Below are 25,052 nucleotides of genomic sequence, written 5' to 3'. Positions count from 1 at the left end.
AAAAATTAACCCCAGAACTTCATATAAAATTTTAATTATAGATTTTTTTTTTTTTGTAAATCTAAAATAATTTAAGGATAAATTTGTAATTTAACCTTCGTAGAATTTTTATTATTCAATGACAGAAGAAAAATATTTTTGAAAAAAAATAAAAATTTAAGGTCATTTTAGTCCAAAATGTCGGTAATGTTACAATACCTAAGAGAATGGAGATAATGACATTCCCGGTAATATACCCTAAAAAATCTACTATTGGTAATAAAATATTACCGGGAATAAAATTCCCAGTCAACCAAACATGAGGATATGAGATTACCACCCCTCACGGTTTAGACGTGGAAGTAATTATGGTTTTGAGATTAGGTTTGAACAAAGACCTCTAATCACATGCACTTAAATTCAGATCAGAAGTTTCTACTATCAGTGATTTCCAATCTGTTTAATTTTTTTTCCTTTCAACATGATGAAGTGAGCGGCCAGTATTTGGTTTCTGTTGATGAAATCTCAAATCTGTGATTTCTGTAGCTTGTGGTGGACAAACAGAAGGGACACTGATTGGGATAGTATTTGTCTTCAATCGTGGGCAGATTCTTGCTCTCTTGTTTTCTATAGGGATTCCATAATTCAAACTTCAATCAATCAATCAAATCGGAATATATGAAATTCTCGTGCTCTCTAATCTGCGAAATCACGTGCAAATGATCCTGTTGTGCATCATTAGAGAAAACGAAGGAGATTGATAAAGGTTAGTAGACGCTTCTCGGATTTAATAGCATTAATTAGATGTAACTGAATTTTATAGCTCAGATCAGATGAAACACAGTGAGTTTAATGTATTTGCAAGCAATGATGGATCCAAGACTGATTCCTAACTTACCTCGAGTAGTAATCGCTGTAAATTTGTATTGGATCTCTCGTCTTAACACGAAAGTCGTAGAATTCTTACTTGTAAACTGTTCATCTTATACTTTTGGCAGGAAACTGAGAAATTCAAAATAATTTGCGAAAATTCCCACCTAAAACGAGGCCAAAATATTTTCACAAACAAAGAGAGAGGCCATTTCGGTAAACTAACACAGCTTTTCCCTCCTAAAAATCACAACTGTTAAATCCCTAAAAAATCTAGCGAAGACTGGCTTAGAAAGATTGTGTATCCCATATTCGAAAAGAAAGCACGAAAGAGACGCATTCCCATCTCTCTATCTCCATCGTTATGTGGCCATGACTTCACTGCAATGACACAAACCCGTTATTCCCGGACTCGGAGCCCCGAAATCGAAAAGGAAAAAGCCGGAGGAGGTGGTGGAACTGCCATGAGAGTGATAATTCCTCTACAAGGTATTGTTCAAGGACGAGGGGGCTTAGTTTTAGGCTCCGTAATCCCTTGTTCAAGGGCGAGGGGGCTTAGTTTTAGGCTCCGTAATCCCTTGCGCGCTCTTTTACTTTCTCCAATTCTATTTGAAGCGACACCGTAAAGACACGGATGACCAGAACGATTCGAATTCCTCGGGTCAAAACCCAAACCCCCGTTCATCGTCGTACGGGAAGTTATCGGAGCTTCCTGGGTTGACACGTAACTTGTCTCGGGGTTTGATCTCGCCGCGAAGTCTGCGTGGACCCGTCTCTGTTTCGGGTCGGGTTAGAGGGATTGTAAAGGGAGCGGATTCTCCGTATTACGTGGGACTGAGGCGGGCTAAGGAGGATCCATATGATGAACTGAGTAATCCAAATGGGGTCATCCAGCTGGGTTTAGCAGAAAACAAGGTAGGTTCTTTTTTCCTTTTTTATCATAATTTTTAATATGCTTTATGGTTCTTTTTAAATATTTCTATTTTTTCAGTTGTCTTTGGATTTGGTTAAGCACTGGCTAGCAGACAATGCGGAGCAAGCCATATTGAGAAACGGGAAAGAGCTGAGCATTAGCAGGATTGCCACTTATCAGCCTTTAGATGGATTGATGGAGTTCAAAGTGGTAAACATTGTGAAAATATGTTCAACTTATCTGTTATTATTTTTTTTACTTTAGTTTAATGCTATCACTCTATTCACTATCACACTTGCAGTTTATTGAGTTGGTTCTCTTTTTAGGTTTTATTTTTACTTTATATTGTATGAAGTATTTAAACCTCAAATAGCCAAATGGTACACATGATGCTAGTGAGGGAAAGTCTTACAATCCACTCTTAGTCTTTTAGGTGACTTTAAGATGTCTTTTTAGGATTTAACTGTTTGGAGATTCAGATTGGTTAAGTAATATTGCAGATACTTAAAGCTATAAGGACTGTTTGCTTATGGCTGTGGTTAACGGTTTATGATGTTAGTTAGCAAAGGTGGCACCAAAATTTTGGTAGAATATAATGTTTGTGTTATGAGAATCCAGTAAGAGTGAGGCCGTGAACACCAAATATATGAATTTTACTATTTGAGGTCTGAGTATATTGGTGGCAGGCACTGGACAAGCCGAGTTTGTTTCTTATATAACTCAAAGAGGACTTTTTGTTAGGTGTTATATCTTCAATAGAAGAGGGGGGGGGGGGGAAACAATAAAGCAAACATGCAATGAGGCCTTGTAATTTCCAGTTCAATTCAACTCTTAAAATTAGTGCTTTCTCACCACCATTTATATATCACTTACTTGGATTACTTGCCCGTGATCATAAAGTGACCACTTTTCATTTGGAGAAAGAGAAGGAATGCAAAAGAGAGCGGAGGAATATATTACCAATTAGTGACAAGTCTTGAGCACGTGTTTTCCAGGGGTATTTAGAATTTTCAGGTGATATAATATGCTGAAAGAATACCTTAACCAGCACAAGTAAAATTTTAAATTTAGCATGCATCGAGAGTAAGATGTCTGATATAGTTGGAAGTCGTACTTGTCTAATGATTACTACTGGAAATATTTTGTTTTTGTCCATAAACAGTGTCTACTCTAAATGCTTGTGTTCCTAATTGTCTTTACTTTGCAGGCTGTAGCAGGATTCATCTCTCAAGTCATGGAGAAAGCTGTTTCTTTCAACCCTTCACAGGTAGTGCCGACGGCTGGTGCGACCCCTGCTATTGAGATTCTTAGTTTCTGCTTAGCAGATGCTGGAAATGCATTTCTTGTTCCAACACCATATTACCCCGGGTAATATTCCTCTCCATTTTGACGGTTTTCATTCTGGTAAGCAGCTATCCGACAAGGAAACTAATGTTTCTTACAAAATGTGCAGTTTTGATAGGGACATAAAATGGCGAACTGGGGTCGAAATAATACATGTTCCTTGCCGAAGTGCGGACAACTTCAATTTAAGTATAGCTGCCCTCGATCGAGCATTTGACCAGGCAAAGAAACGTGGACTTAAAGTGCGTGGGATAGTAATATCAAACCCCTCAAACCCTGTTGGCAATCTTATAAATCGAGAAACATTTTACAGCCTTCTAGACTTTGCCAGAGAGAAAAACATCCGTATTATCTCTAATGAACTATTGGTTGGTTCTACTCATGGAAATGAAGAATTTGTGAGCATGGCAGAACTCCTTGACCCGGATGATTTTGACCGGAAAAGAGTTCATATAGTGTACGGGTTGTCAAAAGACCTTTCTCTTCCAGGTTTTCGGGTCGGTGTTATCTACTCATATAGTGAGGGAAAGTCTTACAATCCACTCTTAGTCTTTTAGGTGACTTTAAGATGTCTTTTTAGGATTTAACTGTTTGGAGATTCAGATTGGTTAAGTAATATTGCAGATACTTAAAGCTATAAGGACTGTTTGCTTATGGCTGTGGTTAACGGTTTATGATGTTAGTTAGCAAAGGTGGCACCAAAATTTTGGTAGAGTATAATGTTTGTGTTATGAGAATCCAGTAAGAGTGAGGCCGTGAACACCAAATATATGAATTTTACTATTTGAGGTCTGAGTATATTGGTGGCAGGCACTGGACAAGCCGAGTTTGTTTCTTATATAACTCAAAGAGGACTTTTTGTTAGGTGTTATATCTTCAATAGAAGAGGGGGGGAAAAAACAATAAAGCAAACATGCAATGAGGCCTTGTAATTTCCAGTTCAATTCAACTCTTAAAATTAGTGCTTTCTCACCACCATTTGTATATCACTTACTTGGATTACTTGCCCGTGATCATAAAGTGACCACTTTTCATTTGGAGAAAGAGAAGGAATGCAAAAGAGAGCGGAGGAATATATTACCAATTAGTGACAAGTCTTGAGCACGTGTTTTCCAGGGGTATTTAGAATTTTCAGGTGATATAATATGCTGAAAGAATACCTTAACCAGCACAAGTAAAATTTTAAATTTAGCATGCATCGAGAGTAAGATGTCTGATATAGTTGGAAGTCGTACTTGTCTAATGATTACTACTGGAAATATTTTGTTTTTGTCCATAAACAGTGTCTACTCTAAATGCTTGTGTTCCTAATTGTCTTTACTTTGCAGGCTGTAGCAGGATTCATCTCTCAAGTCATGGAGAAAGCTGTTTCTTTCAACCCTTCACAGGTAGTGCCGACGGCTGGTGCGACCCCTGCTATTGAGATTCTTAGTTTCTGCTTAGCAGATGCTGGAAATGCATTTCTTGTTCCAACACCATATTACCCCGGGTAATATTCCTCTCCATTTTGACGGTTTTCATTCTGGTAAGCAGCTATCCGACAAGGAAACTAATGTTTCTTACAAAATGTGCAGTTTTGATAGGGACATAAAATGGCGAACTGGGGTCGAAATAATACATGTTCCTTGCCGAAGTGCGGACAACTTCAATTTAAGTATAGCTGCCCTCGATCGAGCATTTGACCAGGCAAAGAAACGTGGACTTAAAGTGCGTGGGATAGTAATATCAAACCCCTCAAACCCTGTTGGCAATCTTATAAATCGAGAAACATTTTACAGCCTTCTAGACTTTGCCAGAGAGAAAAACATCCGTATTATCTCTAATGAACTATTGGTTGGTTCTACTCATGGAAATGAAGAATTTGTGAGCATGGCAGAACTCCTTGACCCGGATGATTTTGACCGGAAAAGAGTTCATATAGTGTACGGGTTGTCAAAAGACCTTTCTCTTCCAGGTTTTCGGGTCGGTGTTATCTACTCATATAGTGAGGAGGTTTTGGCAGCTGCTAAAATGTTGGCAAGGTTCTCATCTATTTCAGCTCCAACCCAGTGTTTGCTCATCTCCATGCTATCTGATGCCATATTTGTTCGAACATTAATTACCATAATCCGAGAGAGGCTTCGAAGTATGTATACTCAGTTTGTGACCGGATTAAAAAAACTGGGCATCGAGTGCATAAAGAGTAGTGGGGGTTTCTACTGTTGGGCGGATATGAGCGGGTTAATCCGCTCTTACAGCAAGAAAGGAGAACTTGAGCTGTGGGAAAAGTTGTTGAATATTGCTAAGGTGAATGTAACTCCAGGGTCTTCTTGTCATTGTATTGAACCGGGAAGGTTCCGCTTCTGTTTTACTACATTGACAGAGAAAGATATCCCTGTTGTCATGGATCGGATTCAGAAAGTTTGTGGAACCTGAAAATTGAATAGATGAAATGCTATTATTTTATTCTATGATTTTAAATAATGTGCAGATTTGTTCTTGATTGGAAGCTCGTGCATTCGACACACTATAGTTCGAAAGTCATAGTACCCGACTTGAACTTTTAGGCACTAACAGATAGAAATGCTTGTTGGGATTTCGCCACTCAAACTATTCCCACGGAGCATCGGCGAACCCCGATGTCCCACTACTGGTCCCGGTCGCTGGAATTTCACCAAGGAATTCGTTTTGTGAAACATTGAAATAGGTAGTGTTCTTAAATTCAAGATTAAAAGAGTTTACACTGTATTATTCACTAATGTCTCCATTTTTCTTTACGTTTCAAAGCTTCGGTAACCCAAGCGATGGCCTGGTTTCTGCAAACTTTAATTATATTTATTTAACTCAGTTCTGTTTGTCTTGTTGCATTTGACTGAGTGCAAGGTTTGGGTTAGAAAACATAGAAGAGTGGATCAAAGTTGAAGACACGAGTACAGAAAGTGAAAATTAATTTAAATAATTACTGCATATTAACTTAACGTATATGAAGAACTTACTAGCATGACCCTTGAACCTTTGCCTTTTGATATATTCTTGTCCATGCCCATGCGTACTTCATTCACCTTCAAGTATTAGTGTCATACACAGTGCTCCCAGTGCACTGTTTAAAGAAATGCCAGGCAAGCAACTGCAGCCCACAAAGAACAAAATTTCAAATAAAATTTAAATAATAAAATTATACTCATTAATTCAATTAATTTATTATTTCCAACTCGATTTAGCTAGATTGGATTGAATATTTACACCTAATATATCATATTCAAAACTAATAATGGTAAGAAAATACGGAGAAAAAGGTAAAATATACAAGGATTTATTTTTAATTAAGTTAAAGTGATTATAAAATAGGTATTTATTCTATATATTATTAATCATCTGACAATGAATGTTCTTATAGTCACTGGTGCTTAAACCCGTGAATTTTAAGAACAATAATATTTTTTTTAATCACTAAAATAAGTTAATTCGTGTATATATATATATATATATATATAAAAGGAAATTTTACATGTTGACATGAAGTGTAAAAGAATCTGTGTATTATTCATTTAAATATAAATTTATTAGCATTGATTGTAATTAAACGGCAATGCCCCCACCCCTCTCTCATCAAAATTAAAACCACTTTAACTTGATAAAAAACACTATAAAAATCATAATACACTTAATTTATTATTTTTATATTTATCGTATTTTCGTATTAATTTAACTCTCGAATTTATTCAATTGCATCAATGTTTTAAATATGTACCATTATTTAGAGTTTTAAGTTAGAGTTTAATGTTTAGAGGATAAAAGATTATGGTTTAGGGTTTAGGATTTGAAATTTAGATTTTTAAGATAGTGTTGGGGTATAAGATTATGAAATTAAACAATTTTAAAGATTAAATTGATGGTAAAATACCATAAAAGTAAAAATGATAAATTGTGTCCATTACATAATAAAAATGACACTTAAACCATAAATTTATTTAACCTTTTAGATTAAAAAAATAATATTTTAAGTTAAAATCATATAAAATTAATCTTAAATTGAAATGTTGTATAGCAAAACTACTCAAATTAGATAGGTAGTGTGAACATGAATAATTCTCCCACAAACTCATCTTCATTCTGTCTATAATGTTGGCACTCCATTTAAAAGGCAGTGTGGTAAACTCTCAAACTTAAAAGAATAGAACTTTTCACATTATAAAAAAAAGTACACTAAAGAATCTATGTGGTTAAGAGGTATATTAATCAGAATTAAAGAATTATGTATTATTTAATTATTCTTCCCCTTTTGGCTTTACGCCAGCGGAGTCTTTGAATGTTCTCCTACGCTACTTACCAAGAGAGTTTGAAGAGCCGGTGAGAAGCGCTGAAATCCATTTCATTCATTCCTTGTTTAAAAAAAAATCAATTTATAGAAAACCAAAAATGGGTTCAACTACTGGCCGGTTCTTGATCCAGAGCCCACGATTCAGTCATGTTTTCTTGCAAAAAAATCATAACTTTCATTTACCAAAGCGAGTCCAGTTTCCGGTTTTGCCGCAAAGTTGCGATTTTCATGTTCCTGTCAGTTCCATTTCTCAGTGTAAGTTCTGTTGTTGTTGGCCTTCAATTATTGTTTTTTAAGTCATTTGATCTTCTGGGTTATGTTCTGAAAGAATTTTTTTATTTCATCCTTTGTGTGTATGTTTGTGTTCCTTGTTGCAGATGGGAGTTCTAGGTTTTTGGAGTGCAAATGTGCACCAGAGAGTGTATCAGGATCTTTTGAAAGGGATCCGGGTCAGGAATATGGACCCGAACCAAATCAGGTACTCATATTTTTGCTAATAGAATCTACTAGTGTTCATATTTCAGCTAAGCCGAGTTTCCTTACAGTTTGATAGTTTTAATTTGGTTCAAAAGGCAACCATCTCTAGCTATTTGCGATATGTAGTACTATAAAATGTTAGCATCTAATAGTCAGCCTCAAAGATCAAAACTTTATAATGGGGAGGTTTGATAATTGATGCTCAAATCCTAAATTTGATTACTTTTATCATGTTGTATTGAAGTATTGGATGTTCTTTGCTATGGTGCTCCAAGTTAATCCTATTCATCTATTTAGGTATAAACATTGGCATTATATCCTGGTTTGGGGAAAAATTTATAGTTCTTGTGTATTCCTTGTTTCAGATGGTTGAACAAAAGGAGACTACTATTGGGGATATTTTGAAGCAATCAAATTCCTTTCTGCCGCATGTAGTCCTTGCAAGTACAATTCTTGCTCTCGTGTATCCGCCTTCTTTCTCATGGTTTACCAGCAGGTCTTTAGCCGATTCTTTCTATGAATATGTTGTCTATACAATGTATTTTACTGCTTTTGCTTTTAATGGCAAATGGATCTTAGTTCCAGCTTCTGTTTGTTTAAGCCATCTCTTTAAAATTAGGATTAATTCTTCCATTCCTTTTCTCATATTTATATCTAACATTCATTGCAGCTTTTTAGTAGTATTTGCTACTTGAAGTAATGAAATGATTTTTTGGATTGATAGCTTATGCTTTTATTATCTGCTCTCTTTCTAGGTACTATGCCCCTGCATTAGGGTTTTTGATGTTTGCAGTGGGGGTTAATTCCAGTGAGAAGGATTTTATTGAAGCATTTAAAAGGTCAGATGCTATTTTGGCTGGTTATGTTGGTCAATATGTTGTGAAGCCCCTGCTTGGATATATTTTCGGAATAATAGCTGTGACCGTGTTTGGTCTTCTTACACCTTTAGGTGCGTCTGCGTTTGTCTTCATGGTTAATGCTGCCAAAGATTAGTTCTTTCTTTGCCTAAAAATGCAGTATAGTTTGTGCTGATAAATGTGGATCTATGAATCAGGTGTAGGGATTATGTTGGTATCCTGCGTAAGCGGTGCTCAGCTCTCAACTTATGCTACATTCTTGACAGATCCACCACTAGCTCCGTTAAGCATTGTTATGACATCATTATCTACTGCTACTGCTGTTTTCGTTACACCGATGTTGTCTCTCCTGCTTATAGGGAAAAGACTGCCCGTTGATGTCGTTGGAATGGTGTCTAGCATTCTGCAGATTGTTATTGCTCCTATTACAGCAGGATTGCTTTTGAATCGGTTATATGCTAACCCCAAATTAATATGGTTGAACTCGATAATATCCTTTTTAGGAGTTTCACGTCTAATCTGTATCTCAGGTCGTTCCCACGTCTATGTAATGCCATGAGGCCATTTTTGCCGCCGCTTTCTGTGCTTGATACAGCTTGTTGTGTTGGAGCGCCACTTGCTATTAACATTAATTCTGTTCTGTCCCCTTTTGGTTTAACTGTTTCGTTGCTTATTGTTGCATTCCATTTATCGGCATTCATTGCTGGTTATTTCCTTAGTGGCTTGGTCTTCCATAAAGCACCCGACATGAAAGCATTGCAAAGAACTCTATCCTTTGAGACAGGCGAGGGCCCTTCCTTCTGTTTCCCTCTTGTTAGTTTGCACCATTGCTGATATTATTCGATATTGCAGGAATGCAAAGCAGTCTTTTGGCGCTTGCGCTTGCTAACAGGTTCTTTCAGGATCCACTGGTCAGCGTGCCTCCGGCTATCTCAGTAAGCCATATTTTGTTACTTCTTGCGCTTGCCTTTTCCGGTGTTGTTTCTAATGCATTGATAACCTCCTTTCAATCCTCCACAATCCATATCCCGTCTTCTCAGTTGGGAAAACGAATTGCTCCTAACTGTCTTGTTTATGGGATTTGCAGACTGTAATCATGTCTTTGATGGGGTTCGCGCTGGTCATGCTTTGGGCAAAGAAGAAATAATATTGGGGAAATGGTGAATCCATTGCTATCTGATGCATAAACTTGTGCTTCAAGGCGAAGTTGGATCATTGTAGAGCAGCAAATGGAAAAGAATCCATTGTAATTCATTCCTAAGTTTAACTGATGAGCTTAGATTGAACTCAGTTAGTCCATGTAGCACAAATAAAATAGGAATACAATTCACATAACATTTAAGTTTTTTTTTTAAATTAAAATGGGGTAAATATAATAGTATTTGAGATCAATCTTAACTATTTGACGTTGAACGCTCACATCTTGACATTTATAGTGTTTGAATCCGACACTTCAAAAACAATAATTTTTTTACCATTAAATGAAAAATAAGAATAATAAGTATATTTAAATTACACCATTTTGGTATGAACCTAGCGATTTCAATAATAAAGGAATTTATGTTATTCTTTAAGATTTCGGGTTCGAGCCATGAATATTAGGGATTTGAGTATTCAGTGTCAAATGATTGAAAATTAATTTTAAACGAATACTGTTTTGTATTTACGAAGATCAATTAAAAAAATTACACAATTGGATCCATCTGATCCGGTTATATATACACCACAATTGAACCGGGTTATAGGGGAAGAGGAGTGTCAAATAAGGAGGGGACGAAAGCAACTTGAATTTTTTATTCATTAAATTGCACTCCTAACCTTATATTCTTCCCACGTTTAAATTTTAGCCATTCTACTTTATTTCTAAATTTTAAATTTAATTATTAAATTCAAATCCATTATAAAATTGTTTTAATAAAAAAATTAATAGTATGAGATGATTATAAAATAAATTTTATTAATTGATTAACAATGTATATATATATATATATATATATATATATTGAAATTCCATTCTATATATACATCTATCTAAATCAAAATCTTTAATTTTTTAAAATGGAATCTGTTTTGTTATTTTAAAATGGGGATAAATTATATATTTAATGCCCAAACTATCAGTTTTTGTTTGTTTTAATATCTAAACTTTTATTTTTCTAAAATCATATCTAATGTTTAATTTTTGTTTCATTTTAGAACTTTTGCGTCAAAAACTTAACGGACGAATTCACCGACCATCGCGTCTAAAGGCGTCGATCGTTCTTAAACTTTCCAGCACACACCTTTTCAACCCTTTGAACGCGAGTCTAACATTCGTTTCACCGAGAAATGCCTCAATCTCCCTAAATCGACAATGAACTCTTCATTTTCTTCATCCTCCTATCTCCATGGTTCACTATTCGATAGTCCTAAAACTATTTGAATTGGTTGTATGTCCATTGAAACTATGTCATGTGAGCCTGTCCGTTAAGTTCTTACAATGGAGTACTAAAAAAAAAACTAAATATTAAATATAATTTTATTAAATATTAGTTTACCCTTTAAAATATCATATCATTATACTTGACAATGGTAATAGTTAAATTTTAAAAATAAAAAAGACTAAACAGCCTTCCGCATAAAGATGTGGTCCCACACCACTAACCGGGCTTTTTTTAATTAGAATAACCCTTTTTATTATTTTATTAAAAAACTAATCTCCAAACAATATTATAAAAAAAATTATTCTTAAAATTGATCATGTAGTTTTTCCAGAACGCGAGTTTTATCTAGGGATTCACATTAGTTGGGTTGGGTCGGATTTTTTATCAATTTACCTCGAGAACAAAAAATCTTTCACCTGAGATCTAATCCGACCAGACCAAAACAAGATTAACCGACTCGATATATAACTTAAAAATTCGACCCGATCTGACCCGACCCAAAATAATAATAAAAAATATTTTTATTCAATAAAAAATATTTTTATTTAATAAAAATAATGACTTAATTGAAAAAAATAATATATATGGAGGGGTATTATTGTAATTATTTCTAAATATATAAGATAAAATTATATTTTTTCAAGTCGGGTCGAATATTTTTCACTCTAAACTCGAACCCGACCCAACCAGAGCATCACATTTAAAAAAACTCTAAACCTAACCGACCCGAACCTAATTAAAAAAATGCAACTCGATTCGACCCGATCAAATCAAATCAGAACCCATCGGATTCGAATCAAATGCATATCCCTAGTTCTATCTGTATGAAAGAACAGATCTTGAGGTTTGATTTCGACTTTTGCATAACGTGAGCCATTTGAGGTTATTTTCCAAATAATGAAAAGGGTTATTGATTAAAAAAACACTAACCGTCCGATGATGGAACTTTGACGTCACCAGAACATCGGATTCTCGACCCTGTCAAAATACCGTGTACCCTTGCGAAGCCGACATAAAAACCGTGGGTGCCGTAGAAACAAAACCAAACTCAATTTACTTTAAAGCTTGGAAACCAAACCAAACGTCTCCGTTTTCGGTTTGGTTTTTAGCCTTCAGTTGCGTATTCTGTCCTCTCGTTTGTTTGTATCGCTGTTAGTTTCCGCCGAGAAAAATTCTGTAAATTATTTCTCAAATTCCTTTTTCTCTTTTTATTGACAAGTTCTGTCGGATTTCCTCACTTGTTTTATACTCCGATCATCAAATTAACGAGGTACGTATGTTTTACATATCTTATTTTTCCGATTTACATGTTCACCGATTGAATAAATGTTTGGAAATTTTCCATTTATTATTATTATTTGACCCACAACTATTGGTGACCGTTCGATTTATTCCGGTTATTTGACCCATTTTCGTTTTAGGATTTTACCGGATTCTTCTGGAACCATCCCGATTACTGGTGGAGTCTGGGTTAAAACGGGCGTTTGAAAGACAAAATTACCCTATATTTTTTTACCACTTAAACAACAGTCCCGGGGATTTGTTTGACTTCTACCTTTTATTATTTAAACTTCCAATTCCCTTTCTTTTCTTGTCGGGCAAGCGTTTGATGAGATTACGCAAGTTGTTCACATGTACAATAATACCCTTCATAGGTCGGTATAGGCATAGCTATAGGAAACATATAGGTGGAGGGGTATATTCGTTAATATCTAAATTAAAAATACAGTTGTTTTAGGATTCGAAAGATTATCAGAATTTATATATTTTGATTCGAGGTTGGTTTAGGGTAATCCCACTTTGATCGCATCTAATCTTATCGTGAAAATCAATAATCAAAAGAGATCTTGTACAAAACCCTGAGGATTTTCTCATCTTTGATTGTAGAAAAGAAACCATGGGTTCTGAACAGAATGAAGGAACTAGCTTTCCGCCATCCGAGCCAAAGCTTTGCGCAAACGGTTGCGGGTTTTTCGGCACGGCGGCGAATATGAACCTTTGTTCCAAGTGTTATCGGGACCTCCGTGCCGGGGAGGAGCAAGCTGCGCAGGTGAAAGTTGCCATGGAGAAGTCCCTCCGAGTCAAAACGAACAAGGAAGATGAGGCTGCGGAGACGTTGACGCATGTTCTTGAGGTGTCTCGTGCGGGTTCATCTTCGGCCGTGGTCGAGCAACAACCTGCTACAGTTTTCGCCGATGAAAAACCTACAGAGCCGAAGTCGGCGAACAGGTGCTCTGTCTGCAGAAAGAAAGTTGGATTGACCGGATTTAAGTGCAGGTGTGAAAGTACATTCTGCGGCGAGCATCGGTACCCGGAGAAACACGAGTGCTCGTTTGATTTCAAAGGTGTTGGACATGAGGCGATTGCGAAGGCGAATCCGATCATCAAAGCCGACAAGGTGGGGAGGTTTTGAATCAAGTGTGGGAGATTTTGTGGTTCTTGAATGGATTTGGAAAAATCGTTTTGATGTTGCTGACACTGTTTGAATCCACATTAGGAAACAGTTTATCAATGAATGTTTAGTTTTCAGTTTTAATTCAAATGTTTCTGCCTTTATCTTCTCATCATATCCATGGTTCGGTTAATACATAATTATCTAACACAGAATTAATCGAATTCTGAATTTTTTTTCCTGCAAAAATCATTAATCAATTTGAATTATTGGAAATTTTATTAATTAAAGTTAATCAAATTTGATTAATTCAGTTCTGTTGTGCATTGCACTAACGTTGTCTCGTATAAGGTCTGGAGACCATTGGAATTTTCTTTATATCCTTGTTATTCTTTTCGTTTGATTACATGATTATTATTAATCTCATCATCAAGTAAATTAATTCTAAGATCCACCATGATCAAAAAATCATTAACCTTTTATTCATATAGTATTCAACTTTTGTTACAGGAAGATCCACCATGATCACAAAATGCTCCGTAACACCACTAATGAAAATAGGCTTAATGCACTTAATTATCCCTCAAATTTGCTTTTGGTCCTCCAGATTAGTGCAGTTTTTGAAAAGTGGTTTTAAAAATATCGCAGAAACGAACTTTTAAAAGTATTGTTTAAAATTGAATTGTTTAAAATTATTGTTAAAAAAGTGAGTTTGAAAAGATAAAATGTATATTATAGATATTATGTTGTAAATTGAAAATATAACATTTAAATTATATTTACACTTATTAATGCTATGATATATAAAATATATCAATTTAAACTATAATATATATATATATATATTAAGATAACTCATTAATAATATTTTTATATATGAAATATTTTATTAAGAAGAAATATATTATCAATATTTTTTAATATGTGGACATACAATTATTATGAAATAATAATTTAAACGCTTGTTAGTATTAAATTATAAAAATAAAATGTAAATACATAATTGAGTAGAACACATGTATTAGTAAGAGCAAAATTATAATTTGTTTCCAAACGCAAAGTTAAAACTGAAAAAAAAGCAAGAAATCTTAACTTTTACGGTTAGTTTACCTAAAAGTGTTTTTAGAAAGTCGCGCCAAATGGAACTTAAAGATTTTTTTTTGTTAAAAATAGACACCTAATGTTTCTAATGTTACACTTTTAGGTGCACCAACTGTAACGGCTGTTAAATTTGACCGTTGTCAAACACGTGTGATGTATATATATAAAAAAATATTTGATATTATAATTTGAAAAAACCAAAAGAATCCTACAATTTTCAGTCATAGTCAATCTGTGGCCGTCATCGTTGACACCATCAGAACAATCTCACTGCCACGACCAAAATACAGTCCCTCACCCATCATGAAATTGTGTCGACCGTCATGAAAAATGCCACGAAAGGTCGATGATTTTCTAATTTTTTTTCTTTGTTTTGCATTGATTCTGGCAGTTACAATTGATTGTGCTTTACACGATCGTCACCATTAAGCTCTTCACTCTGTTCCTTACAAAATTCAGACAGTGGCTACCCTTCGTCGTCGTCAAAGGTGAGGATGGAGGGAGAATGACTGACGGGAGAGGGTTTGAATTTTTAAAAATAGTATTTTAATTATTAAAAAATAAAAAAAATGTATAACGATAGACAGCTAAAATTAATGAGAAAATATTAGACACTTATTTTTAACGAATAATTTTGTAGGTACCGAAAGTCAATTTGAGGTATAATTTAGGCACATTAAAGTGTCTTTTTTTAAATCTCCCCTCCCAAATTTTATATGCGTAACACGTGTCAGATAATAGTTAATTTTAACGGCCGTTACGATTCAAACACCTAAAAGTGTAACGCTAGAAATATTTAAAACATATTTTTAATGAAGAATTCTTTAAATACCAAAAATTAGTTTAAGATATAATTTAAATGATCAGCATGCAACTCCTATGCCTGTACTGTGTGTATTATTTGTTAATTTGAAAAAAACTTTGTTGATAGGAAAATTTGGGTCTGTGATCGATAGGGGATCCCGCTTACTCTACAACCAAGTTATTGATGAAAGAAATATAACAACTCTCATATCTTTTAAATAATTATAATTGTATAAGTTAACAAGGTTTTTATGCCTGGGGGTGGTTTTGTAAATTCCAACCACAAGGTGAAGAGCAAGTTGAGGTGCTGAAATCACAAGTAACTTGAAAAACACATTGAATAGAGGCATTGATGGAACCTCCGACCTTGCCCAACTCCGCACTTCCAATTGAAACCTGATTTTGGCTTCACATCTTCCGTCTACCTCTGTCCCCAATTCAACCTCCAACACACCTCTAATTAGTTAACTCTTTTTCTTCTTCTTTACCCTCTAGTGGGCCAGGGATCACCCAATACCTAAGCAAACTTTAGCTTCAATTTTGCCCTCTTTCAAAACAAGATGGGGCTATTGGGTGGGAGCCATCATCCATTGCCATTAATCAACAAAACATAAGTACACACTCATTTAAATAAAAATTTAATCGTATTTATAACTAAAATCTGTATGAATAAATAATTATAGAGTAAATAATCTTTTAGATTTGTTAGATTTTTTTTAATAATTTCGAGTGATTACAATTTAATATAAATTTTAATAAAAGATATTCCGCATCCCGCTTTCAAATTTGAAGGTTAATTTAAATACTTCTTGGTAGCATTATTATTTGCTTTTATCTTATACAAAAGTAATCTCCTTTCCTTTATGTCTCCACATTTCGAAATGACTCATAATGACAAAGTTTTCCAAACTTTAGAAAGGGAATAAAAATTAAATTAAATTCAATCAAATGCACGATCTTGCCATATAAAATCCTAATGACAAATGGCCCATCGAAATAAACAGTTGGACCGTTTGGATCTGAGGGGCAGGACAGTAATTTAAGAATTCTCGCACTATTCCACTACAGGCACAATCTAAACACCGTCACGAGCCGCACGTACAAGTAACCAACGTAACGTCTTTATGTTTCCAAAGGGTACATTCGTAAGGGAATGCTTTTACTCTCTTTTCTGCTTTTAAACGCTCCAAAAGTTTCCCCCTCCGTTTTCACTGCATTTTTCTTTGCAACCAATCAAAGGATAAGCAAAGAATCAAGGAGTTCGGGAGGGAAGAAGTGGGCGCCTTAAAGGTTGGATCTTGTCGTTGTTTTTGATACTGGTTTTTTGTTTATGAAGAAATGGCCAGTGGTGGTGGCATTTATAGGAATGGGACTCATAGGAACTCTCTCAAAGGAACGACGACAACGTCAACAGCATCAACGGATAGGCCATTCTCATTGAATTCCGACCCATCAAAGCCTGCAGTGAAAATTAAGTCTTCTTCTTTGGTCGGTTCTTCTTCTGGTTCAAGGAAGAGTAGCCCCGGCTCACTTGGAGGTGGAGCTGCCAAAGATGACGCTGGAGGTTAGTTTTGAGATTTTGTTTGAGATCTTCGATGATACATTCTTCTTAGTTTTCTTGTAAACGTCGTTTCTCGTTGATTTCCCTCATGTTTTTGGGGTGTCGGATGTCTGAATTTTCACGTAAGCTTGATGAGTAGCTTTTATCTATTGTCGATGATTATAACATAAATTGTGTAATTTGCTCTTTGTAAGTAGCATTCTGCGTCTATTTTGGAAGGTTATAATTATATGTGTTATTATCTTAGCTCTGAAAAGTGGTAGAAGAGGATTTCTTAAGTTGTTTCCAGTTAAAGCAATTTTGTTCGTTATGCAATCTGAAAATGCTCCACATCAGACTGGTAAACCGTATACTGTTGGGGTGAAGCTGGGCAATGGGCACTGGTTGAGGCCCAAAATAAGTAGCCTCTCAAACTAGCAGGAATTAGCGCGGCTGTCTTGATATTCACTTTCAAAATATGCTTCTTTTTTTCTGATTGTTAGTGTTAATAATGCTGGTGTAAGATTCTTTGTAAATTCAGTCTTCAAGAAGAACAAGGTTTAGAGCGATAATTGTAACTTATCTAGTATTGAGTTTTTCTAGGAAAGTATGATCAGCATGCAACTCCTATGCTTGTACTGTGTATATTATTTGTTAATTTGAAGCCTTTATGTCTCTCTTCAGTTCCTGGAAGAGTTAGAGTGGCTGTGAGATTGCGTCCACGTAATGCAGAAGAGTCGGTGGCAGATGCTGATTTTGCTGATTGTGTAGAACTTCAACAAGAGGTATTTTGTTTCTATTTAACAGTTTGATGTGCAGGGTCAACGAAACTAGGATTAAACATTGGGAGGGGCCAGCTAGCTTAACTTCAAAAAAAACAAGAACCTATTTCTCTCTCTGTTTGATCTTGAAGTAGCCCGATTGAGGAAAAGTTAAGAGAATGGCATGTTCATTTTATCTTGTATGGGTTGACACCATGAGGGATGCATCAGCCTAAAATCAAGTTATTCAAATTAAAATGGAGAAAAGTATTAAGGGTTGAATAACATAATCACTTCATTTCAGTTAGTCAAGAAGGATTTAGTTTCTAACCACATTAGCAAAAGAGAAGTTGAATGTGCGTGTGCTTGTGCATGTAGCTGACTATCTTTTAAAGTCATTGAATTTTGCTCCCATGGAGTTTCTGCAGGTGTTTATTACTAGAGTTTGATGAAGTTCTATCGAATGCTTCAAAATTTCTTTCTTTTTTCCAGCTTAAAAGGTTAAAGCTTCGGAAAAACAACTGGGACACAGACACCTATGAGTTCGATGAAGTGCTCACAGAGTTCGCTTCACAAAAGCGTGTGTATGAAGTTGTTGCAAAGCCAGTTGTGGAGGTTTAAGTACATGGGATTCTACTTCTACAAGAATTTGTTAGAAATTTACTTGCATTTAGTTATTCTTCCTTGCAACAGCAGACGTGGTGAATTCAAATATTTCATCTAGCAAAATATTTGGATTTTTATTATGTTGGATGAGAATTATTTTCATGACCATCCTCTTTCCTGCCTGCTACAGTCTGAAAGTAGTTTCCGCCTATCATCGTGTTTTGTGTTGTCCTTTTCCTAGTTTATCAATTGTTTTGCTCTGCTTTAAATACTTGTTGTGCTTGGCGATAGCTTGTTATAAAGGATCTCTTTTCCTTTTATTTTTTGGATGCTTTGTTCATTTTATAACAATATCTGTGTATTTTTGTATATAGGGAGTTTTGAATGGTTACAATGGAACAATCATGGCTTATGGTCAGACTGGTACTGGCAAAACATATACTCTTGGACGACTTGGGGAGGAAGATACAGCTAATCGTGGGATAATGGTCCGAGCTATGGAGGATATTTTAGCAGAAGTTTCACCAGAAAGGGATACTGTTTCAGTCTCCTATTTGCAGGTTGCGTATTACTGCAGATCTTAGTGTTTGATTTCTGATATTGTCATAGTTTTCATTAATTGAGTTAACTGGTCTAAGCTTATTTAGAATATTCTTATCATTATCTCCAAATTTACAAATGTTTCAACGTTCCTGATAGTTTTGTTCATTGACAATTTGTGAAGCTCTACATGGAGAGCTTACAGGATCTTCTTGATCCTACCAAGGACAACATTTCCATCATTGAGGACCATAAATCTGGAGATGTTTCACTACCTGGGGCTACCGTAGTAGAAATAAGAGATCAACAGAGTTTCTTGGAGTTATTACGATTAGGAGAAGCTCACCGCCATGCTGCGAACACGAAATTAAACACTGAATCTTCTCGAAGTCATGCTCTTTTGATGGTGAATTAATTTAATCAAGTTATTCTTATGCTAACTTATTTGTTGGTGACCATGATTGATCTTCATTTATCTTATCACGCCATTAATTAATCACTTTCTGTTTTAGGTGCATGTCAAGAGGTCTGTCAAAGGAAGAGAATCTGCGCATTCAAGTGAAAACAGTAACAACACTAGCATGTCTAAGTCTCTTAGACCTCCACTTGTTCGAAAGGGCAAGTTAGTTGTTGTAGATCTTGCTGGTTCAGAGAGAATTGATAAGTCGGGTAATGAAACCGGAAGCATAAAGCTTCCTCCCTTTGTTTAACTGCAATCCTACTTTCCTCCTTTTTACTTGTGAAAAGCATTGTTTCTTTTCTATTACATTTCAGGGATTGAAGGCCATACACGTGAGGAAGCCAAATCTATCAATCTTTCTCTTAGCGCATTAGGGAAGTGCATAAATGCACTTGCAGAGAATAGCGCTCATGTTCCTGTTCGTGATTCAAAGCTTACTAGGTTACTTCGAGACTCATTTGGAGGTAAGTCAATTGCTTTATTCTTATGTATTATTAATTACTTGGCTATTATTCTATGTATCTCACTAACGTACATGTAGCTGTAAACATGAATGTTGTAACTTAGATTTTGTCTGCTAAATTATAAAATCTTGTCTGTAGCTTCTTAAATCCCATTTGCACTATGTAAGACCAGCATCTTCCATACCGCAAATTGGTCTGCTGACTTTTTTGTTTCTTTAACAGGCACAGCAAGAACATCATTGGTTATAACTATCGGTCCATCTCCACGTCATCGTGGAGAAACAGCTAGTACTATAATGTTTGGACAGAGGGTTGGTTACAAAACAACTTCCTTCATTTTATGATTTTAAGAATCATCTCTGAATTAGTTGGGAGGGATTGTCATGTACTAAATTCCACTGTTTATTTATAATTTCGTTTGATTGCTCAACAACATAAGCACTTTCTTTGCCTTTTCTAGGCTATGAAAGTGGAGAATATGTTGAAACTCAAGGAAGAATTTGATTATAAAAGTTTGGCTCGAAGGCTAGACATACAATTAGACAACTTGATTATGGAGCATGAGAGGAAGGAGAAAGAATTTGAAGCTGAGATTGGCAGAATAACAACAGATGTGCAAAACCGAATTTCTGAGGCTGAAAGAAACTATGCCGATGCAATGGAGGTAAGGTTTTTTCCTGGTTTTAGTATTTGTTGGTTCGTATGTGCACATAGTTGTTTAAAGTTTGTGTACAGGTGGGGCGAAGAGGATTTCCCCCCCCCCCCCCCCGAATTTCTCTTTTAGTTTGTAGGCATTCTAAATTTAGCTTGAAATTGGTGGCTGCTGTGCTAATGTGTAATGCTATAAAGCTTATCACTGTCATAACTTTGCCAGCTTTATACCTGAAAGAAGGTGGTAAGTATAGTAGAAATTTCTACATGGTTTCAAATAACATGATGTATCGTGTAACATATGATCTTATTAATGATTTGGGAAAGGGTGCTTTAATCGCCATATACTTCTAAATTTCAGTATAAGGATGGGGTGGTATGAACAGAAATAAAAAGGGGGTTTGAGTGGGTGGAACTGAGTGAGCAATTGCCTGCTGCTGAGTGCTAATCATTGAACTTTGTGGAAATAGGTCGTGTTTTTTTGTCCAGTGCTTAGAGTTTCTCTAATATATACTTGAATGCATACTGAAAGTGGTATTCTTTTTCTTCGTTTCTTGCAGAAGGAAAGATTGAAGTATCAGAAGGACTATATGGAGTCAATAAAGAAGCTTGAAGAGAAATGGATGATGAATCAACAAAATCAGGGAAGTGAAAGACAGGTGAGATTATAATATTGTGAAGGAGTATCTCGTATTACATGATATTGATTTACTCATACAATTTAATTTAGTTAAGTGGCCATATTGTTCGTCTTTTTCTGCATTCCTTTTGTTACTTCTCTAGTTTTCTGTCACTTATTGCTAAACTTTAACCTTTATCATATATGTCACTTTCTATCTGACATAGGAGCAAATGGTACACACTGCAGAGGAAGTTGCTGAACTAAACAAGTTACTTAGCAAAGAAACTTCACTAAGGAAAGCAGCTGAAGACGAGGTCAATAACCTTAAAAGTCAACTAGCTCAATTGAAAATGTCGGAGGTAAATATTGTGTTCTCTATATTATTTCTGTAGCACTGCTTTTCTTCTACTTGTTCGGCATATAGACTGATTTCTCATGCTGTCATACTTCTAACTTATAGGCATCAGGAAATTCTGAGATCTTGAAGCTGCGAAAGATGCTGGAAGGTGAGGTATCTCAAAAGAAGAAACTTGAAGGGGAAATATCAATTCTGCAAAGTCAGTTATTGCACCTAAGTTTTGAATCTGACAAGGTATATTATCAATGCAAAATACAAAGTTTCACGTAGTCCATCCACTTATTGTTACTAATCCTGTGATGCAATACTTCCAAACTTCTTTTGCTTTATTTTTCTGCCCCTTCATTTGCTAATTAATCATCCCTCTCATGACGAAATATATATGGTGAATGTTAAAAATTTCAACCTTGTCTGTTTCCTTGTAATTAAACTGCATATATAGTATTCGCCTGTAATTGAAATAAATGGCATTAAAACGACCCGATTTAAAGAATTGAAAGTTGTCTGATTGAAGGCGAGTCTTTTAACATTTAAGGACACTCATCCATTCGCAGCCAGAGTGACAATAGCTTTAATTTTGCTTTATAATTTTTAACCAGATTCTCATTTTGTTATAGACTAGAAGAAGACTTGACAGAGGTGGGGCTGGGAATGACACGGGTGGTCTAGATTCTCTCTTTTCTCAAGTTAGACCTCAGCTAAAGGATTCAGGAAATGGTGAGAAGGCCTCTGTAGCAAGACTCTTCGAACAAGGTAGTAGTAATTCCCGGAGTTATATTATAAACCATAAAAAATAATAATGTATTTATAGCTAGTCTCATTTCTTTATCTTACAGTGGGATTGCAAAAGATCTTGTCATTGCTTGAAGCAGAAGATGCAGATGTGCGGATTCATGCTGTGAAAGTGGTAGCAAATTTAGCTGCCGAGGGTATTTTTTTCTGCCTATCTGTTCCTCTTTTACATTTTGTCATGGCACTGACATTGCTCTAAACTCAACATATTTTTTTTTTGGTACAAAAAAGTTTAGGTCAGGGGTAGCTCCCCACTCCAAGGCCAGGGCATACCTAAGACCTAATTGGGATTTATTTACATAGGAATTGACTGATTACTCACCAAGAATGATGGTGGTAGGATTCGAACTTAACCTTACAAGCTCAAATTCCTGAATCCCAACCACTTACACCAATACTCATTGGCTTAATTCAACATGATTAAGATATAGCACTTCCATTTTTATGTAGTTGCATGTTTTCTTGGTTTTATCATATTTTCCGTTCCATATTAATACCTTCGAATTTTGTTGAAGCAATTTTGGTAAGACTGAAATTGTCAATTCTACTTAACTGTGGATTTTGACATGGATGTATTTTCTGTTTCCTCCATTTCTTGTGTCTGGTTAATAATAACTTTGATAGTTCTGTTTCTTATATCTGTCAATGACACTGCAAACTCCACCTCTATTGTTCAGAAACAAACCAGGAGAAGATTGTAGAAGCTGGAGGTCTAAAGACCTTACTGACGCTTCTTGGAAGCTCCGAGGATGAAACCATACGCAGAGTTGCCGCTGGTGCACTTGCCAATCTTGCAATGAATGGTAAATTTTTGCGCTTCTGGTTCATTTTTTTTATACTGCTATAAATGTATTACGGTGCCACTTTTAAAGTCTTCTCTTCCTTTTACATATATTTCTCTTGTTTATTTTCTCAGAAACGAACCAGGAACTTATAATGTCTCAAGGGGGCATTAGCTTATTATCAATGACAGCAACTAATGCTAAGGATCCTCAAACACTTAGAATGGTTGCTGGGGCGCTCGCGAATCTTTGTGGCAATGGTAAATTTCTTTACCTCCTGTGTTTATCTGTGTCATTCTTATTTTCTATGCATTTGTCATTTTTTAAGGAGACTAAATGATATGTTCATATTAAAGAACTTAACACTGGTGTAGGGCTTAATTGAACGAGTTGTTCGATCAATAACTTTCTTGAATGTTAAGTTGATCTGTAGTTTTGCCTCTTCATTCGAGTATTCCATTATGTTCTGCAGATAAGCTGCAGACTAAGCTAAGTGGTGAAGGTGGTCTTAAGGCTTTGCTAGGAATTGTCAAATGTGGACATCCAGATGTTCTTGCTCAAGTTGCTCGTGGAATTGCAAACTTCGCTAAATGTGAGTCGAGAGCATCAACTCAAGGTACATTTTCTTGGAGGATGGCTTCGATTCTTTTGATTCCACAACTTGTCAAGTAACATTTTTTACCTTGTTGTTTGGCGCATATTCAAAACATATTTATGATTTCTTTGTCTTCAAGGTGGGGTAATTTGGTTCTGAAATGGTACAGGGAATAAATCTGGAAGATCTCTTCTGATTGAGGATCGTGCTCTTCCATGGATTGTACAGCATTCTAACAGTGACGCCTCGCCAATCCGACGTCATGTTGAGCTTGCACTCTGCCACTTAGCACAACATGGTTCGTCTCTTTTTTCCTTTGAAAATTTTGAGACATCTCTCTTTAGAAACCTCTCTAATGAGGCTCCAATTCAATACTACATCACAGAAGTGAATGCTAAAGACATGATAAACGAAGGTGCCTTGTGGGAATTGATCCGCATCTCGCAAGACTGTCCACGGGAAGACATAAGAACTCTAGCACATCGAAGCCTTACTTCTAGCCCCACCTTCATAGCTGAAATGAGGCAGCTACAGATAGACTATTAATACAGTTCTGGAAAACAGATCACACATGCTTAAGTTTTGCCATGAAATATAGAATGTTCTTGGCTTTGTTGATTAGAGAGGGAACCTCTGATTTATTAATCAAACTGTGTCTTGTAATATCATATAATTTATTCATATGAGACTGCCTGTCTTGTGTAGTTTGCTAAATATAGTAAAGAATTATTTGTATTTATGGAATGTAAAGGAGGGTAAGTAAGATCCAGTGGTTCGTGTATAAACAAGTTGATTGATTTTGTAATTTTTGTTTGTTATAATCAAACACAAATGTCCCCACTGTTAATGCCAGTTTGTTCATCTTTTTCCTCTTTTATTAAATATATTAATTTACCTAGAGTAAGCACACAGTGGTAACTGTCGAAGTACTAGTTGATCAATAAAAAGGAAAGCAGAAGGAAGTGTAAGAAATGACAGAAGCAGAAGGGAATGGATAAGCTTTGGGTAATAGGGGGAAAAGGAGACACAGAATCTGAAGGGGATTTTGGGTAATTGAAGCTTTAAACAGCCTCCCGATCTTGAGTACAAAAAGAGAGAGATAAGAATGAACTAAGAAGATCCTTTGAATGCAAGTGTTTCGTGGTATTGCCTCGAAAAGGATCTTGTTCAGAACAATGCACGCGTAATACCAGCCCCCTAATATTTTTCTCGTCCACTCTCATTATTTCTCTCTCAATTACCGAAATGATTAATAAGAAAATTATAAACACCGCATAAAAAAATGATAGATTTATGTACTGAATTATATAAAAACACATAAATACTACACTTAGTAACAAATCCAATTTCCAGATCGTATATTAGGGTAATATACATTCCTTTGATACCACTTCTGGTAAATAGTTTGGCACAGGTTTTGA

At 35.6% G+C, this 25,052-nt stretch overlaps 5 protein-coding genes across 6 annotated transcripts; all 5 read left to right on the top strand.

Annotated features, from left to right (window-relative positions):
* Positions 1-639: 639 nt before the first annotated feature.
* Positions 640-4,292, top strand: LOC120186994 (probable aminotransferase ACS10). The gene is made up of 6 exons (XM_039190793.1): positions 640-745; positions 978-1,371; positions 1,415-1,764; positions 1,841-1,972; positions 2,970-3,130; positions 3,216-4,292. The coding sequence occupies exons 2-6, from the start codon at positions 1,236-1,238 to the stop codon at positions 3,661-3,663; spliced, it is 1,227 nt and encodes a 408-aa protein (XP_039046724.1). The 5' UTR covers positions 640-745; positions 978-1,235; the 3' UTR covers positions 3,664-4,292.
* Positions 4,293-4,378: 86 nt separating this feature from the next.
* On the top strand, positions 4,379-5,591 carry LOC120186996 (probable aminotransferase ACS10). The gene is made up of 2 exons (XM_039190794.1): positions 4,379-4,595; positions 4,681-5,591. Exons 1-2 carry the CDS (start codon positions 4,402-4,404, stop codon positions 5,519-5,521), a joined length of 1,035 nt encoding a protein of 344 aa, XP_039046725.1. The 5' UTR covers positions 4,379-4,401; the 3' UTR covers positions 5,522-5,591.
* Positions 5,592-7,388: 1,797 nt separating this feature from the next.
* LOC120187073 (probable sodium/metabolite cotransporter BASS6, chloroplastic) lies at positions 7,389-10,075 on the top strand. Its single transcript, XM_039190870.1, has 8 exons — positions 7,389-7,661; positions 7,784-7,884; positions 8,249-8,379; positions 8,639-8,832; positions 8,938-9,190; positions 9,271-9,524; positions 9,593-9,675; positions 9,828-10,075. The coding sequence occupies exons 1-8, from the start codon at positions 7,505-7,507 to the stop codon at positions 9,885-9,887; spliced, it is 1,233 nt and encodes a 410-aa protein (XP_039046801.1). The 5' UTR covers positions 7,389-7,504; the 3' UTR covers positions 9,888-10,075.
* Positions 10,076-12,256: 2,181 nt separating this feature from the next.
* Positions 12,257-13,699, top strand: LOC120187074 (zinc finger A20 and AN1 domain-containing stress-associated protein 1-like). Its single transcript, XM_039190871.1, has 2 exons — positions 12,257-12,433; positions 13,056-13,699. Exon 2 carries the CDS (start codon positions 13,061-13,063, stop codon positions 13,574-13,576), a length of 516 nt encoding a protein of 171 aa, XP_039046802.1. The 5' UTR covers positions 12,257-12,433; positions 13,056-13,060; the 3' UTR covers positions 13,577-13,699.
* Positions 13,700-16,621: 2,922 nt separating this feature from the next.
* Positions 16,622-24,362, top strand: LOC120187072 (kinesin-like protein KIN-UA). Of its 2 annotated transcripts, XM_039190868.1 has the most exons (19): positions 16,622-17,024; positions 17,685-17,785; positions 18,254-18,376; positions 18,742-18,927; positions 19,092-19,313; positions 19,420-19,576; positions 19,682-19,831; positions 20,054-20,142; positions 20,292-20,495; positions 21,043-21,141; positions 21,329-21,463; positions 21,565-21,696; positions 22,080-22,215; positions 22,299-22,391; positions 22,932-23,057; positions 23,171-23,296; positions 23,509-23,652; positions 23,801-23,929; positions 24,017-24,362. In XM_039190868.1, the coding sequence occupies exons 1-19, from the start codon at positions 16,799-16,801 to the stop codon at positions 24,175-24,177; spliced, it is 2,739 nt and encodes a 912-aa protein (XP_039046799.1). In that variant the 5' UTR covers positions 16,622-16,798; the 3' UTR covers positions 24,178-24,362. The 2 variants fall into 2 exon arrangements, with proteins under 2 accessions (XP_039046799.1, XP_039046800.1); XM_039190869.1 differs by lacking the exon at positions 24,017-24,362 and having other exon boundaries at positions 23,770-23,879.
* The last annotated feature ends 690 nt before the right edge of the window (positions 24,363-25,052 follow it).

This window comes from Hibiscus syriacus, unplaced genomic scaffold (genome assembly GCF_006381635.1).
Source record: "Hibiscus syriacus cultivar Baekdansim isolate YM2019G1 unplaced genomic scaffold, ASM638163v2 tig00113722_pilon, whole genome shotgun sequence".
NCBI lineage: Eukaryota > Viridiplantae > Streptophyta > Magnoliopsida > Malvales > Malvaceae > Hibiscus > Hibiscus syriacus.
The sequence above is the reverse complement of the archived record's forward strand: the minus strand, read 5'-3'. Positions and strand labels throughout refer to the sequence as shown.

Coding starts and splice junctions, on each gene's coding strand:
- LOC120186994 (XM_039190793.1), top strand. CDS start 1,236: ATGACACAAACCCGTTATTCCCGGACTCGGAGCCCCGAAATCGAAAAG. Junction 1,765..1,840: donor TGGGTTTAGCAGAAAACAAG/GTAGGTTCTTTT, acceptor CTATTTTTTCAG/TTGTCTTTGGATTTGGTTAA. Junction 1,973..2,969: donor GATTGATGGAGTTCAAAGTG/GTAAACATTGTG, acceptor TTTACTTTGCAG/GCTGTAGCAGGATTCATCTC.
- LOC120186996 (XM_039190794.1), top strand. CDS start 4,402: ATGCTTGTGTTCCTAATTGTCTTTACTTTGCAGGCTGTAGCAGGATTC. Junction 4,596..4,680: donor CCAACACCATATTACCCCGG/GTAATATTCCTC, acceptor CAAAATGTGCAG/TTTTGATAGGGACATAAAAT.
- LOC120187073 (XM_039190870.1), top strand. CDS start 7,505: ATGGGTTCAACTACTGGCCGGTTCTTGATCCAGAGCCCACGATTCAGT. Junction 7,662..7,783: donor TGTCAGTTCCATTTCTCAGT/GTAAGTTCTGTT, acceptor TCCTTGTTGCAG/ATGGGAGTTCTAGGTTTTTG. Junction 9,525..9,592: donor AACTCTATCCTTTGAGACAG/GCGAGGGCCCTT, acceptor TCGATATTGCAG/GAATGCAAAGCAGTCTTTTG.
- LOC120187074 (XM_039190871.1), top strand. CDS start 13,061: ATGGGTTCTGAACAGAATGAAGGAACTAGCTTTCCGCCATCCGAGCCA.
- LOC120187072 (XM_039190868.1), top strand. CDS start 16,799: ATGGCCAGTGGTGGTGGCATTTATAGGAATGGGACTCATAGGAACTCT. Junction 22,216..22,298: donor AGCAAGACTCTTCGAACAAG/GTAGTAGTAATT, acceptor TTTATCTTACAG/TGGGATTGCAAAAGATCTTG. Junction 23,297..23,508: donor CGCGAATCTTTGTGGCAATG/GTAAATTTCTTT, acceptor TATGTTCTGCAG/ATAAGCTGCAGACTAAGCTA.